Source organism: Pelecanus crispus, chromosome 11 (genome assembly GCF_030463565.1).
Source record: "Pelecanus crispus isolate bPelCri1 chromosome 11, bPelCri1.pri, whole genome shotgun sequence".
NCBI classification, from domain to species: domain Eukaryota; kingdom Metazoa; phylum Chordata; class Aves; order Pelecaniformes; family Pelecanidae; genus Pelecanus; species Pelecanus crispus.
In genome coordinates, this window is record NC_134653.1 from 18,633,443 (window position 1) to 18,648,118 (window position 14,676).

Genomic DNA, 14,676 nt, shown 5'->3' on the forward strand with positions numbered 1-14,676 from the left:
CGGCCCAGGGGGCTCTGAGAGCGCGGGGTGGGGCGGGGCGCGGCCCCTTTAAGAGCGGCGCCGCCGCCATGATCTGCCTGGTGCTGGGCCTCTTCGCCGGCCTCTTCCAGAGCGGTGCGGGCCGGGCCCCCCTGCCCCTTGTCCCCCCGCGGCTGAGGGCTCGGGGCCGGGCCGGGCCCCCCTGCCCCTTGTCCCCCCGCGGCTGAGGGCCCGGGTTGGTCTCCTTCCCCCGCCCTCACGCCTCCGCGCTCTCCTTGCAGCCTGCAGCGGGGCCAACGAGCGCACCTTCGTGGCCATCAAGCCGGACGGGGTCCAGCGGCACCTGGTCGGGGAGATCATCCGGCGGTTCGAGAGGAAGGGCCTGCAGCTGGTGGGGCTGAAGCTCCTGCGGGTGAGCGGCCCGGCCCGGCCGGTACCGCTGCTGCCAGGGTCGGGGATCCCCTGGTGCCGAGGGGCTGAGGCTGGGGCAAGGCCTGTGCGGCCCCGGCGGCCCCGGCTCTGCTGGTGACTGCCAGGGACTTTTCTGTCGGTGCCCCAGCTTGTATAGCCTGCTGTTGTCATTTGGGCACCAGATCCTCGCAGGTCAGAGGGGTGCTGGCACTCAGGTGCCTAAACTGCTTCTGGAGGAGTGATTCCTGCTGTGGGGAACATGCCTGCCCTTTGCTGTGTCTATGCTCCAGAGCTTTCATAGTGGCTGTTCTAAGCTGGCTAGTGTTGCTCCTCGAACCTAGAAACTTCTCCCCTCCCTGTGTCAGGCTTCAGCAAAGCAAGGCCATTTCCCTCCTGGAAGTGAGCGTCTGTGCAGGAGCTTGATTGTAACATGCGCTCTCCAGCTTTAACTCCATGTCTTGGGTGTAGACCTTGCCCAATTCCCCCCCCTGCTGAGAGCAGACTAAGCTTTGTGTTCTTTGTGCTCAGGCCTCGGAGGAGCTTCTGAAAGAGCACTACATCGCCCTTCGTGACCGTCCCTTCTACAGCCGTCTGGTGAAGTACATGAGCTCTGGGCCTGTGGTGGCCATGGTGAGTGCTGGCCCGGTTCTCCCTGAACCAAGGCACAGAAAGTAAGCACAAAGTATTAGCGGCGTTGGCTTGTGGTACGATGGCAGCGAGGTGGTCTCCCTCTTCAGAGGGCCTCTTGAAGCTGTGCTGAACTGCAGGGGCGTTTGCTGCGGTGAATGAAATCCACAGACAGTCCTGATCATTTTCCAAAAATCAACTTTTGAAGCCTATTTAGAGAGAGAGCCTTTCCTGTCTCTCATCCAGGTGGATCAGCTGGGGAATTTAGAGGACAGACAGTAGGATCTGCTGGGGGAGTTGTGGAAGCTGATTCTTGTTTTACTGTCGCATAGGTCTGGCAGGGCCTGGATGTGGTCAAGACAGTTCGCACCATGATTGGAGAGACGAACCCAGCTGAATCCAGGCCTGGCACTATCCGAGGAGACTTCTGCATTGAAGTCAGCAAGTGAGAGCTTTGGCTTTTTCTTCCCTCAGTGTTTCAGGGCATCCAGTCCGGGCATTCCTGTGCAAGGCCTGCCTGAGGCATGCAAGTCTGCATCCGCAGAGCGTAGCTGCTTTTCCCTTCTGTGCTCAGAGCAGAGCCATCTCCCTAGCAGGAGGTGCTGACCTCTGTCTCCTGGGGTTGGTTTTGCCAGAAGGAGGAGCCTGCTGGGTTTGTGTCTTTCCTGCACCCTGAGGCCTTCTCTGTTGAAAGCAGATGGGGGTTTCCTTGTCTTTTGCTCTGGGGAATCAGGACTGTCAGGCTGTGAAGAGGAAGAAGGGAGGAGCCATCTCAGCCCTTTTCTGGGGGAGCAGGGCACCTGGAGAGCTGCCGTAGCTCCACTGGGCATCCGAGTCTGTAAGAAAAGCCAAGCAGGAGCTCTACGTGCAGTAGGGCTCTTTGCTGGTGAATATCCACTGGCTGTGACCTTGGGTGGCTGCAGCCTGGCTTGTGGTAGACACCACTTTTTATTGAACTTTCTGCTCCATGGTGTCTGATACCAAACCTGCTTCATAGGACCTGCTTTGACAGGAGGAAGGAGGGAAATCTGGAGGCAAAACTTGAATTACTGACATAAAACCAAGGCAAACCCCAGATCAACAGCCGCTTGCAGCTCCTCCTGTAGCAAACAAATGGTACCTCATCATAGGAGGAAGGAGTGCTGGGAACTGATAGCTCCTGCACATCCATGACCTAAGCCGTGTTCAGCATAACCACAAACCCCCTGAGCTGGAAGGAGGAGGGCTGTGCAGTGGGAAAGAATATTGTAGGATGTGACTGGCTCAATCGGTTTAATTAAATTTGTCAAGATGAAATTTTCCAACTGCAGCTTCCCTCTCCTGCCTTTCTCTGCTTAGTCCCGGCTGATCCCTTTCTTCTTCCCCACAGGAATGTGATCCATGGCAGCGACTCGGTTGAGAGCGCCCGGCAGGAGATCTCCCTCTGGTTCCGCCCGGAGGAGCTGACTTGCTGGGAGGACACGGCCGAGCACTGGACCTACGCGTGAGGAGAGCAGCCCGAGGGAAGTATGTCTTCCTGACTGGGCATGGGACATTTCCATCCACTTCATCGCAGCTGCTTGGGCTGGCTGTGGATCCTGCTGCGGTGTCGCCTGCTGTGGGGCTTTCTGTTCTGTGTGTGGGTGGAGGGGTCCTGGGAGCTGGTCTGTGTGTGTAACTGTGCGGTTCAGCTCCCTGCAAGAGTAGCTATTTCTTTGGTTTTTTCCTTTTTCCCCCCACCCCTCTCTGCTATAGTAAGTATTTGGTGGTGTTGCTCTGTTTGCTGCAGCATCATAAATCCCAAGTAGCTCAAGGTGACTTATTGAAGTGAAAACTGGGCTCTCTGCCCATTCCTGTGTGTTGTCAGACCTGCCTGGCACAGGAGAACGTGTGCTGGGAGGGGTGCTCTGGTCACTACAAGGTGATGTGATCGATATAATCTACCTGCATTTCTATAAGGCTCTGAGCCTGGAAGGACAAATCACCAGATGCTGTTAAATGCACAGTTTCTCTGTCTCTGGTTCCTAGCTGTGGGTGCTGGGAGTGGGGGAGCGGCACCTCTGGATCTGCTCTGGTTCTGTGCGGGCCTCCACTGCTGGCTGTGTGGCCCCTGGCCTGAGCCAGCACAGTCGGTCTCACGCTTGTACCTCTGTGGCCACTGACAGGCTAGCGAAGCAGCAGCACTGTGCAAACCACAAGAATAGAAAGGGGGGGAGTGAGGTGGGGAAGGATTTGTAGATTTGGGGCTCAGGAAGGACTAGCAGGACTATTTAGTTTTTTTTCTCATGTGCAGTGCAGGCTATGGAGCCCTGGCACCGAGCTCTGGGAGATCCTGAGAACTTCCTTGTCTGACGGTGGAGCTTCCCTGCTGGGAGGGTTTCTGGAACAGTTGGACACCACCTTGAGCCTGCTGTGAGCTCTCCCTGGAACATCAGACTCCTCCGAGCTGTGTTGCATCTGAGCTCCCTGCACAGCCTTGCTGGAGCATAAGGGCAGGGACAGAGACATTGCACCCTGACATGGAACGGGGGCACGGTTAAACCCAGGGAACAAGGTCCCCCAGGGCTCTCCAGCGTGTAGGCTTGGATGTTTTGGCTGTGCCCGAAAAGGCTGTCTCTTTCCAGCTCCCCAGCTTTGTAGCTGCTGGGGAATGAGTGCCATTCTCTGCGGGCAGAGAATAATCTCGCCCTCGCTCCCCGCCTCCAGGCTGGCCCCAAGGGTGGCGGGGCCGAGGCGGGAAGCACCAGCAGTGACACGGGAATGAGCGCTGAGGGGACGGAGGGCCTCCCTCCGGTGACCGGGGCTTTCCTCAGCTGCCCTGCTGCTGCAGCCAGGGCTCCTCCTGCCTTCAGGGCCTTCTCCAGGTGGCTGTTCAGGGCGCTAAGTATGTGGCAGATTCAGTTTGCTGCAATTACTCCTCCATTTGCTTTATTGTAATAAACTCTGGCGACCCGTCATCTCTCCCACTGGTTACTTTCCCCAGGGACTGGGAGGGCAGAGGGGGTGGTGGCCGTCGCCTGGGCGGCTTTCGGCGCACTGAGGGGGATGCGAGCAAGCACTGTTGGCGAAGCGGCTTCGCCGACCCCGGGCCGCCGCCCGCTGCCATCCGCCGCTGCCATCCGCCGCTGCCGTCGCCGCGCGAGGCCTGGCGCAGGTGCGAGGGCGGCACCCGCGGCGCAGAGGGCAGCGGGGATAGGCCCGCCGTTGTGACGTGGGCGTGGCCGGCGTCCGTTGGGCTGGGGCGTGGCTTCAGCGCGAGAGCAGCGCCCCCTGCAGTCACGCGGCGGCGGTGGTGAGTGCGGGGCGGCCCTGCCCTACCCGGCCCCTCCCCGGCCCCGCAGGGCGGCCGGAGCTCTCCTCAGCCCTGGGCCCCCCGCTCCCCCTCAGCGCGGCCGGAGCTCTCCTCAGCCCTGGGCCCCCCGCACTCCCCTCAGCGCGGCCGGGGCTCTCCTCAGCCCTGGGCCCCCCGCTCCCCCTCAGCGCGGCCGGGGCTCTCCTCAGCACTGGGCCCCCCGCACTCCCCTCAGCGCGGCCGGGGCTCTCCTCAGCCCTGGGCCCCCCGCTCCCCCTCAGCGCGGCCGGGGCTCTCCTCAGCACTGGGCCCCCCGCACTCCCCTCAGCGCGGCCGGGGCTCTCCTCAGCCCTGGGCCCCCCGCTCCCCCTCAGCGCGGCCGGGGCTCTCCTCAGCACTGGGCCCCCCGCTCCGGGGCTCCCTCCGGCGGCGCAGCCAGCCCCCGGGCTCCGCTCAGCCCCCCACGGGTGCCGGCGACGGGGTCGCTTTACCGGGGCAGGGGTGTCCGGGCCTCCGTGCAGCGGGAGAGCTGCCGGCCGGAGCGGAGCCCTTGCCCGAGGCGGTGCAGCCCAGGCCGGCGTTTCTGCCCGGGGCTGCTGGGCGGTGTCCCAGCAAGGCTGGTGGGGTCGTTTGGTTTCCGTGACAACTGTAGTTCCTTCAGCCTTTGGAAATGGAGCGGTGTGGTGTTCAGACAGAGACGCGGGGGTGGGCAGAAGTGACAACGTGGGGGGCTGCCAACGGTGGAGGGAATTGTGGTTTGAGGGTCGACTTCTTTCTTTCTCTTTAATGATTGCAGCAAGCACTAGCAGTGCGGGCACTTGTCATTTCCCAAGCAAACTTCAAAATCAGACGACTTGTTCCACCTCCAACGTCCTTGGTTATCCCTCTCCGGCCGGTGAAACTCCTATCTGCGCAGCTGGGGCAGACTGGTAAGACTTGGCCACAGCCATGACGGAGCCGCGCAGGGTTTCGTTCACCACTCTCCACGGTCCACAGAGCAGCAGCTTCCCGGAAGGGTCTCGGAAGGACTCTGAACCGGCTGCAACAGCTGTTCGAATCACAGTCCCTCTCTTTGAGCCGGATGAAAAGCATTATCCAGAATTTTTCTACCCAGATCTTCTGGAGAGTTGTCGAGGGAAAGTGAAAGGTGGTTCTTCAGGAGACAAGGTAAGTGTCCTCGTGGCCTGTGGGGAACAATGCTCGTTTCACTTTAAATTGCTTGATCTAAAGGGATTTTTGGTACCTGGCTTGCTAGCAGCTCTGAGCAGCTCTTTTCTAAAGAGCATCCAAAGGAGAAATGCTTCTACAATACGTGGCTGTATCTTTTTGAGGCCTTTTTGAGGGGGCTGAGCTGGCACCTGGGGAGAACCTGAACTGGGTGCAGGCCAGGAGTGCGCCAGGGCTGGGGAACGAGAGCTCCCGGGGCAACCGCATGGCAGGAGAATGCTGGTTGGCAGCGTGTCCACAGCCCCATCCGTTCTTTGGGGAGCACAAGTCCCACTCCATTCTCCAAGCAGCTGAGCTACAGAATAAAGTAACAAAGCTTACAGTGCCAATAGATTGTCCTCTGTTATTTCCAGTACGATGAGCTTGTTCCAGCTTCTCTTACTACAAAGTATGGAGGGTTTTACATCAACTCAGGAACACTGCAGTTTCGACAAGCATCTGAATCTGAAGATGACTATGTTAAAGAGGAGAAGGAGAAGGAGAAGAAGAAGTGTCCCAAGGTCAGCAAGGCAGCTGCCTCGATTATTTCCCCTGTTAGAGCTCGGTGGGTTTGTGGCACGAAACGTGTGTTGACATTCAAAGTAGGGAGAGATTTGTGAATTGGTTGGACAGAATAGGGATGAGCACTTCAAATCCTATTCTGTCCCCATATTTGGTAGTAAAATGAAGCCTGTCTGGCATGGAAGAGACTCCTGGTGGGGTTGCCTGGTTCCTAGAGTAGAGGTGACAGCAGCTGCTTGTCACCCTGAAAAGTCACTTAGCATTATGGGGATGCCAAGATATGTTTGAGGGTTCTTTTCTCTGTCCTCTGTGGTGTGCTGGAGACTCTGCTGGGAAACTAGTGCTCCCCTTTGGTGGCAATGTCTGTTGGAGACAGCCCCGTTTTCATAATGCCGAAGCAAGGCGGCTAAAAGGGCAAAAGCAGGAGCACTTGGCGTCCCTGCCCCTTTCTTGATAGGATTGTCTCTAGTGTAAGAGCTAGGTGCACTGTGAAATGTTGAAGACAGTGTGTGCCAGAACCGTGGTGATGACATGTATGGGGGTTGGGTTAACGTGTCCAGTGGGGAAGAAGCTGTTCTCCAGTTCTTGGGAGAGGGCCTAAAGTGGCTGTGGGGGTGCAGGTCCAATTCCATGGGCAGGAGATGCGTTGATTGTGACTTGGTTTTAACCCTGTCCAGAAGCGGAAGTTGAAAGACGGAGGTGAAAAAATGAAGAAAAAGAAGAAAGATGATTCTTACGACAAGGAAAAGAAATCCAAAAAGTCCAAGTTTCCAAAAGCTGGGTAAGGAGCGGGAGGGAACGCTTGCTGCTGGACACCTTGCTTCAGGGTTACGGGTGGGATTTGTTACGCTGCGGTAGTACCTGTTGCAGTGGGGGGTGGCTTGAGTGCGTGCTGCATAAACACCAGCAGGTAAAGCCCCGTTGCTTCCAAAGTGGGAGAAAAAAGGCAGCTGGTGCTTAGGGAAGGAGCACAGCCCCACAGCACGAGTGTCCGAGCAAAGAGGGGCACAGCTAGCTGCAGTGTTGGTGTTTCTTGGAGCTCTGTTTAGGCACTGACAGTGGCAACAGATATTGGAGAGCCTGAAGAGAAGGAAAAGGAATTTGCTCTCCTGGTTTTAACAGGCAAAAAGCATCCAGCTACTGTCATGCTAACTCCCTCTTGCTTCAGTGCCTCTGCACTAGTTGTTTGTGCATTTCCAAATCTTCCTTGCCGGAACAATGGACGTAGCTAAGTTTAAGCTGCATCGCCTCTCGGCAGCAAGGAAGGACTCATACATCAACGCAAGCCTTGCACTATGGCAGCCCTGTCCCTGGTGTGAGTGGTTGCAGAAGTGATGAACCTGTTGCATGAGTCTTTCTGCTTCCCCTCAGTTTCAGGTTGCACAGCTGCAAAAAGCTTTACCTTCAGGTCCTTAGAGTAGGGGGCCATGAATGGAGAAACGGTTGCTCTGTGGAGGGCAGCTATGCTCTACACCTTAAAAATGGAAGCCATGGCTCAAATCAGTTGTGAAGTCGAGTTGAGAGGCAGAGAAGTGTGCAGAACAGCAGTGTCATGTATCCGCAAGTCTCCCTGGTTTCCAATAGATGGGTATAGTTTCCTCTGCTGCAGTAGAATCTGCTTTAGGTCGGTTCCGTTAAACAAACATTCTGTTAAACATTTCCATTAAAACATGCTATTTCCATCATTCCCGAGGTGTTGTTTCATGGGCAACACTTACTAAATCTGACATAAAATGCCTTCAGAAAGCATAGAGGATTACAGAAAAGGAACTGAAACTTAAAGTTGGGTAAGTGAACACCTGATAGATAAATTACTAAAAAAAGAGATACCTAACAATGAAAACGCCTTGTGTCGTTTAGGGCATCGGGTACCAGGTGAAGTGTCAGGACTTCAGTCTTATCCTTAACTCTCAGGTATGACCTTAGGATCATAGAATCATAGAATATCTCAAGTTGGAAGGGATACCTAAGGATCATTGAGTCCAACTCCCTGCTCCTTGCAGGACAACCTAACAATAAACCATGTGACTAAGAGCATCGTCCAGATCCTCCTTGAACTTTGACAGGCTTGGTGCCATGAGCACTTACTTCCCCGGGAGTCTGTTCCAGTGAAAACCACCCTCTCAGTGAAGAACCTTTTCCTAATGTCCAATCTGAACTTCCCCTGATGCAGCTGCATTTCGTTTCCTCGTGTCCTATTGCTGGTCACCAGAGAGAGGAGATCAGCACCTCCCCTTGCGGAAGGTGTAGACTGCGATGAGGTCACCCCTCAGCCTTCTCTTCTCCAAGCTGAACAAGCAGCAGGACCTTTAAAACCTTAAGAGGCAGTACAATATCTTTCCTGGTGTAATTGGTTAAGGGGCTAAGGCTTTCTAGGGGATTGGTACATATGGCCGAAATGACCTGGGATGAAGGTATCCTTCTCTCTTCCCCTTAATCTGGTATTCATTTCAGTTCTCTTTTCTCCTCTGTACTTTGTTTACAGCTTTACGGTGTTAAATGCAAGTAAAGAGAAGAAGAAGAAGAAGAAATACTCTGGTGCTCTTAGTGTCAAGGAGATGCTGAAAAAGTTTCAGAAGGAGAAGGATGCACAGAAGAAAAAAGATGAAGAGCAGAAAGTGTCGACTCCTTCACCGGCAGAACCTCCAGCCCCAAGGGAGACGGAGGTGATGCCTGACCCTTTGCTCTTGCTCTTTGGCCGTGCTGTGATAACAACCTGCTTCAGGCAGCGACGGCTATGGACTCATTAACTGACCTAGACCTGGAGCGACTCCTCAGTGAATCCCCAGAAGGGAGTCCCTTCCTGATGTGGAGGATGGGAGCGATCCTATTGGGATGGGTGTGGAACAGGATTTCATGTAACCACCATCCCTCCCTGAAGGCCTGCCAGCCCCCTGCACTTCAGCTGCCAGGAGGAAATGCAGAATAAGTGAGACTGCTGACATTCTTTCGTTCCTTTTCCAGATAATCAAACTAGAATGAAAGGCCTAGCTTGGCATAAAGGCTTGAGTCATCTGATTCTAAACTCTAAAGAACGTTCACGTAGTTTGGCTTGTACTTTGTCCCTCTCTGCCTGCCTCCAGCTCCCCAGGTTGCATCAGAGTTGCAGTGAGTGAATTTGGTAGCGCATCCCTGTGTTGTGTGCATGTTACCCCTGATGTCCAGAGCACAGCTGTGGTCTACCTAACGTGGTGTTGCCCTCCACTGAGCGTGGTTCAGCCACCACATGTGGTGGTGTGGACTCAGAACCGTCAAGGTCTCAACCTGCCAGATTTGGGTGTCTCAGCTGGAACACACCATGTGGAACTTCAGGCTGTTCTGTGCTGTGCTCTAGGGTGGCCGATTGAAGGAACCTCTACAGAAGCTGAAGGAAGCCATTGGAAGGGCCATGCCAGAGCAGATGGCCAAGTACCAGGAGGAATGCCAAGCCCACACTCAGGCCAAGTTTGCCAAGCAAGCTCAGCTCCTCATTTGCTCACTATGCACCTGTAGCTCTTCTCAGCAGGCTGGCTCCCTGTGACCTGAACAAATCAAGCTTCATTTCCTGCCTTCTCATTGCCTCTCAGCACGAAGGTCTGCAGAGGGGTTCAGTTCTGCGGTTGTTAATGATGCCTGTAATTCTGGCACTGGTTTAGTACCTCTGCTGTTTCAGGATACTGAAATGGGAAGGGGTGACGAGGCTTTTCCCCCCTGGCGTGTTGATGTGCGTGCACACACAGAGCGAGGAACGTGCCTTTCCCTTCCTCTTCCTTGCAGAGGCAGTGCAGGGTCGGTTTTATTAGCAAGGTGTTATGCAGAGCCAGGCGTGTCTTGGTGTATTTATCCAGCCCTGGGTAAACAGAATGACCTCCAACTGGGGAAAGTTAATCCGCGTAACTGTATTTGAAATCTTCCTGTTCTTCAGGGAGCTGCTTTGCCACTTGGTGAAGATTAAGTTGGATGGTTATGACCTTGACAAGAATAAGGCTCAGTCTCTAGAGGATTATGTGAAGACCTTCCTAGATGGAGAGGTGAAGCCCCTTTGGCCAAAAGGCTGGATGCAGGCCAGGTGAGCAAGAATCAAGTTGTACTGCAGGGATTCCTTGTCATAAGGGACCTCGGAAGGTCATTAGTCCTACCCCCGCTCAAAGAATGGCTAGCTTCAAAGTTAGGTCATAGTGCTCAGGGCCTTGCCCTATGGAGTTTTGGAAATCTCCAAGGATGCAGATTACCGCAGCATCTCTGTGGCTCGTGATAGCCCAAATGGCAACTGGTTGATGCTGACAGCTTTGGGTTCAGAGCACTGAACCGTCCTTTGTGGGACACTGCAGAATAGTCCAGGCCTCAAACAGCTCTCCAATGTGCACAGCTTAGGGTTTACCCTCTTAAACAGTAAAAAAAAAAAACAAGCCAAACCCTTAACAGGCCTTCAAAACAAATGTCTGCCTGTGCTTTGGCTTGGGGATGGCTCCCTGAGGGCCTTTGCCCATCCTTGTCCCCTTTGTGCTTCCTGAACAGATTTTGACTGGGTGTGGGACGACCTGAATAAGTCAACGGCCACCCTGCTGACCTGCGACAACCGCAAGGTGAACTTCCACATGGAGTACAGCTGCGGCACCGCCGCCATCCGGGGAAACAAAGAGCTGGCAGATGGGCAGCACTTCTGGGAGATCAAGATGACCTCCCCGGTCTACGGCACAGATATGGTACGTGGGGCAGAGTGGCTTACGGGCATGCAGAAATGCCCCGTGTTCTTTGAACAGGGACTGGAAGAATGAAGTAGTGCCCAGCGTAGGAGAAGATCAGGTTTGAGACTCTCTAAGCAACCTGAATGTGCACAAGTCCATGGGACCTGATGAGATGCATCCTAGGGTCCTGAGGGAACTGGCAGATGAAGTTGCTAAGCCGCTATCCATCATATTTGAAAAGTTGTGGCAGACCGGTGAAGTTACCAGTGACTGGAAAAGGGGAAACATAACCCCTGTTTTTAAAAAGAGAAAAAAGGAGGACCTGGGGAACGACAGGCTGGTCATTCTCACCTCTGTGCCCGGCAAGATCGTGGAGCAGATCCTCCTGGAAACTATGCTAAGGCACATGGAAAACAGAGAGGTGGTTGGTGACAGCCAACATGCCTTCACTAAGGGCAAATCGTGCCTGACAAATTTGGTGGCCTTCTGTGACGGGGTTGCAGCACTGGTTGATAAGGGAAGAGTGACTGCCGTCACCTACCTGGACTTGTGCAAAGCATTTGATACTGTCCCACACAACATCCTTGTCTCTAAAATGGAGAGACATGGATTTGACAGGTGGACCACTCGGTGGATAAGGAATTGGCTGGATGGTTGCACTCAAAAGAGCTGTGGTCAACGGCTTGATGTCTGGGTGGAGACCAGTGGTGCGTGGGGTTGGGGCAATCCCTGGTATCGATACAGGCTGGGGGATGACGGGATCGAGAGCAGCCCTGAGGAGAAGGACTTGGGGGGTACTGGTGGATGAAAAGCTGGACGTGAGCTGTCAATGTGTGCTCGCAGCCCAGGCGGCCAACTGTATCGTGGGCTGCATCAAAAGAAGCGTGGCCAGCAGGTCGAGGGAGGTGATTCTGCCCCTCTACTCCCCTGTAGTGAGGCCCCAGCGGGAGCCCTGCGTCCAGCTCTGGAGCCCTCAGCACAGGAAAGACATGGACCTGTTGGAGCGGGTCCAGAGGAGGGCCACGAAGATGATCAGAGGGCTGGAACACCCTTCGTACGCAGAAGGGCTGAGAGAGTTGGGGTTGCTCAGCCTGGAGAAGAGAAGGCTCCGGGGAGACCTTATTGTGGCCTTTCCATACTTAAAGGGGGCTTGTAAGAAAGATGGGGACAGACTTTTTAGTAGGGCCCGTAGCGATAGGACAAGGGGTCCTGGTTTTAAACTGACAGAGGATAGATGTAGGTTGGACATAAGGAAGAAATTGTTTACTGTGAGGGTGGTGAGGCACTGGAACAGGTTGCCCAGAGAAGCTGTGGATTCCCCCTCCCTGGAAGTGTTCAAGGCCAGGCTGGACGGGGCTTGGAGCAACCTAATCTAGCGGAAGGCGTCCCTGCCCGTGGCAGCGGGGGTGGACTAGATGATCTTTAAGGTCCCTTGCAAGCCAAACCATTCTGTGATTCTATGAACAGGTCAGCAAGCTTCTCCAGCAGTTCATCTGGGCCTCCTCACTTGGGAAAGGCAGTTGGAGCTGGGAGCCTTCAACTCCGGCCTGAAATCTCTGACTTGGCTTCACCAGAACCTCTGGGTGTTTTGGACTGTGCCAAGAAAAGGAGGGGCGAGCTGGAGGTGGAGTCTCGGTTGTGTTTTGTTGCTTGAAAAGGCGCTAAGCCTGTGTTCTTCTTCCTGGCCTTGCCTCGCAGATGGTGGGAATTGGGACATCGGACGTGAACCTGGACAAGTACCGCCACACCTTCTGCAGCCTGCTGGGCAAGGATGAGGACAGCTGGGGACTCTCCTACACAGGTAATGCAGTAACGCCTGTGTTTTGCAGACCCCTTAGAACCAGCGCGTGAACTTCCCAGGGTGCCTGGACTGCCAGTTGCGTGTCACTGATTGGGGGTTTCAGTGCTGCTGGCTGCGCTCTGGTATTGCAAACCCTCAACTTTCCCCTCTTCATCGCCCGCTCTGGGGTGGGAGGGCAAGGATCAGGCAACGGAGGGATTTTTTTAGGCACCGAGCGAGGCTGTACCAGTGGGAATGTGCAGTGCAGGAGTTGGGATGAATTTGCGAAGCGCAGGCTTTCCACTGAACGCCATTTTTTTCTGTTTGTTTTAAGGACTACTGCATCACAAGGGAGACAAAACAAACTTCTCTTCGAGGTTTGGCCAAGGCTCCATCATCGGGGTGCATTTGGACACGTGGCACAGGATGCTCACGTTCTTCAAAAACCGCAAGTGCATAGGTAAGAGCAAGGGCAGCCGCAGCGGCCTGCAGGCAGGGGGAGTGGGAGCAGGGAGCGGCATAGCTTTGGCTGAACTCAGCGTCTGGCTGCAGCAGGGCTGCTGGAGAAAACGCTGGCAAAGTAGAAGACCAAGGCGTGAAGTGAGTGGGAGGAAGGTTACATTTGTTGATTAATAGATTGGGATTTCAAAAGGCTGTTTTCCAAGCATTTTCCAACAGCTCTGTAGGTAATAGGTTCAGGGTAGCTGGGAAGAGTGAGATCACCTCGTCAAAACTAATGTCAAACCTGTCCCCTGGGCAGGGGTTGCAGCTACGAAGCTGCAGAACAAGAAGTTTTACCCTATGGTGTGCTCAACGGTGGCCAAGAGCAGCATGAAGGTGATCCGCTCCTGCGCCAGCTGCACATCCCTCCAGTATCTCTGCTGTTACCGCCTGCGCCAGCTCCTGCCCGACTACGTGGACACGCTGGAGGTGCTGCCATTGCCACCGGGACTCAAGCAGGTGCTACACAACAGACTGGGGTGGGTCTTAAGCATGAACTGTAGCATGTCGAAGCCCTCCTCCTCCTCCTCCTCCTCATCGGGAAGCGACTCAGACAGCTCCTATGGCTCAGACGCAGAGGCCTGCCAAAGGAAGAGGTGCAGGAGGACATAATGTCTCTGCAGACGAACTGCTGAGGGAGTCGGGTGGGGTTTTGTTCCGCCGTCTGCGAGGGCCAGCCAGGCCTGATGCACCTCTTTCTTCATGGGGACTTCCATTTCTACTCATTTGCAAAGATTTCTCTTATGCTGTTGGAAACCTTTAGCCTAAACATCCATCACATGCAATGAAAAGACCTGTAGACTTACAGAGGTCCCAGCTCTATGAAACAGGTAAACTGCACCCAAATATCTGAGCTTCATCTCCTGACTTGCTGTCAAAGCCATCGCCTCTTCCTGAAGGATCCCTCTTCTCTGCAGACTGTCCACAGAGACAAGATTTAAGGTGGCCTCCCCATTTCAAAGTGTACTGGACTCTAGTCAAGTAACGGGCTTGGCTCCTCAAAAGACAAAATCAAAGACCAGTCCCCTCCTGTGGAGTGATTGCTGGAGGTGACTTAGACATCAGACTTAGATTTACGAATACAAGAAAGGCACAGCATTGAAGAAGCTTTGTGGATGGAATGCAGCTGGATGCAAGGAATCTATCCCACAGAAGTTCCTAAGCCTGTAACCTTGGATGTCGCAACCCAGGGGAGCCTGGTGTGCTGATTCTGAGAGGAGCTGCCCAGGGGGTGGAGTGGTGTGGAGACATCACGGCCAAGCTCTGCCATAAGGGAACTCAGAGGGGCACCATGGTCCTGATAAGCTGCATAAGTGATACCCTGAGTCAGCAAACTATCATGATGTTGATGAAAATGCTGTCCTTTAGTAAATTTTACTCATTATAATATCATTATAATACTAGAACACACTCCCATCTCAAAACCTACCCGCCTCCAAGGTAAGACCCCCCCTCACTGAGCCTGTGCTCTGAATTTTTCTGGGCCTGTACCTTTAAAACAAAGCGAGAAAGTTTTACACCAATCGTAACAAAAGTATGTATGACTAGAGTCCCTCAAGCTCCACCTAATGTGTAAAAATACTATAAAATTGGCCTAAGGGAGAGGGGATGTTGGGGAAGATACCATCGTGTACTACTCTGACCTCTGGGATCAGTCGACGGGCTGAGCCTCTCTTCCCCCCCCATCGGGATGCCTTTGAGTAAGAATCTAA

The 14,676-nt window shown here is 54.4% G+C and overlaps 2 protein-coding genes across 2 annotated transcripts; both read left to right on the top strand.

The window, feature by feature from the left end:
- Positions 1 to 53: 53 nt before the first annotated feature.
- Positions 54 to 3,754, top strand: LOC142594533 (nucleoside diphosphate kinase 3-like). Its single transcript, XM_075718645.1, has 6 exons — positions 54 to 114; positions 261 to 391; positions 919 to 1,020; positions 1,350 to 1,462; positions 2,387 to 2,523; positions 3,290 to 3,754. The coding sequence occupies exons 1-5, from the start codon at positions 69 to 71 to the stop codon at positions 2,502 to 2,504; spliced, it is 510 nt and encodes a 169-aa protein (XP_075574760.1). The 5' UTR covers positions 54 to 68; the 3' UTR covers positions 2,505 to 2,523; positions 3,290 to 3,754.
- Positions 3,755 to 10,518: 6,764 nt separating this feature from the next.
- Positions 10,519 to 13,939, top strand: LOC142594622 (SPRY domain-containing SOCS box protein 3-like). Its single transcript, XM_075719326.1, has 4 exons — positions 10,519 to 10,701; positions 12,382 to 12,484; positions 12,798 to 12,923; positions 13,224 to 13,939. Exons 1-4 carry the CDS (start codon positions 10,594 to 10,596, stop codon positions 13,574 to 13,576), a joined length of 690 nt encoding a protein of 229 aa, XP_075575441.1. The 5' UTR covers positions 10,519 to 10,593; the 3' UTR covers positions 13,577 to 13,939.
- Positions 13,940 to 14,676: the final 737 nt, after the last annotated feature.

Bases quoted from the DNA above. Each gene is read 5' to 3' on its own strand.
- LOC142594533 (XM_075718645.1), top strand. From the start codon at position 69: ATGATCTGCCTGGTGCTGGGCCTCTTCGCCGGCCTCTTCCAGAGCG. The intron at 1,021-1,349 runs GTGAGTGCTGGC...ACTGTCGCATAG, and splicing joins CTGGGCCTGTGGTGGCCATG to GTCTGGCAGGGCCTGGATGT. The intron at 1,463-2,386 runs GTGAGAGCTTTG...TCTTCCCCACAG, and splicing joins TTCTGCATTGAAGTCAGCAA to GAATGTGATCCATGGCAGCG.
- LOC142594622 (XM_075719326.1), top strand. From the start codon at position 10,594: ATGGAGTACAGCTGCGGCACCGCCGCCATCCGGGGAAACAAAGAGCTG. The intron at 10,702-12,381 runs GTACGTGGGGCA...CTTGCCTCGCAG, and splicing joins CGGTCTACGGCACAGATATG to ATGGTGGGAATTGGGACATC. The intron at 12,924-13,223 runs GTAAGAGCAAGG...TCCCCTGGGCAG, and splicing joins CAAAAACCGCAAGTGCATAG to GGGTTGCAGCTACGAAGCTG.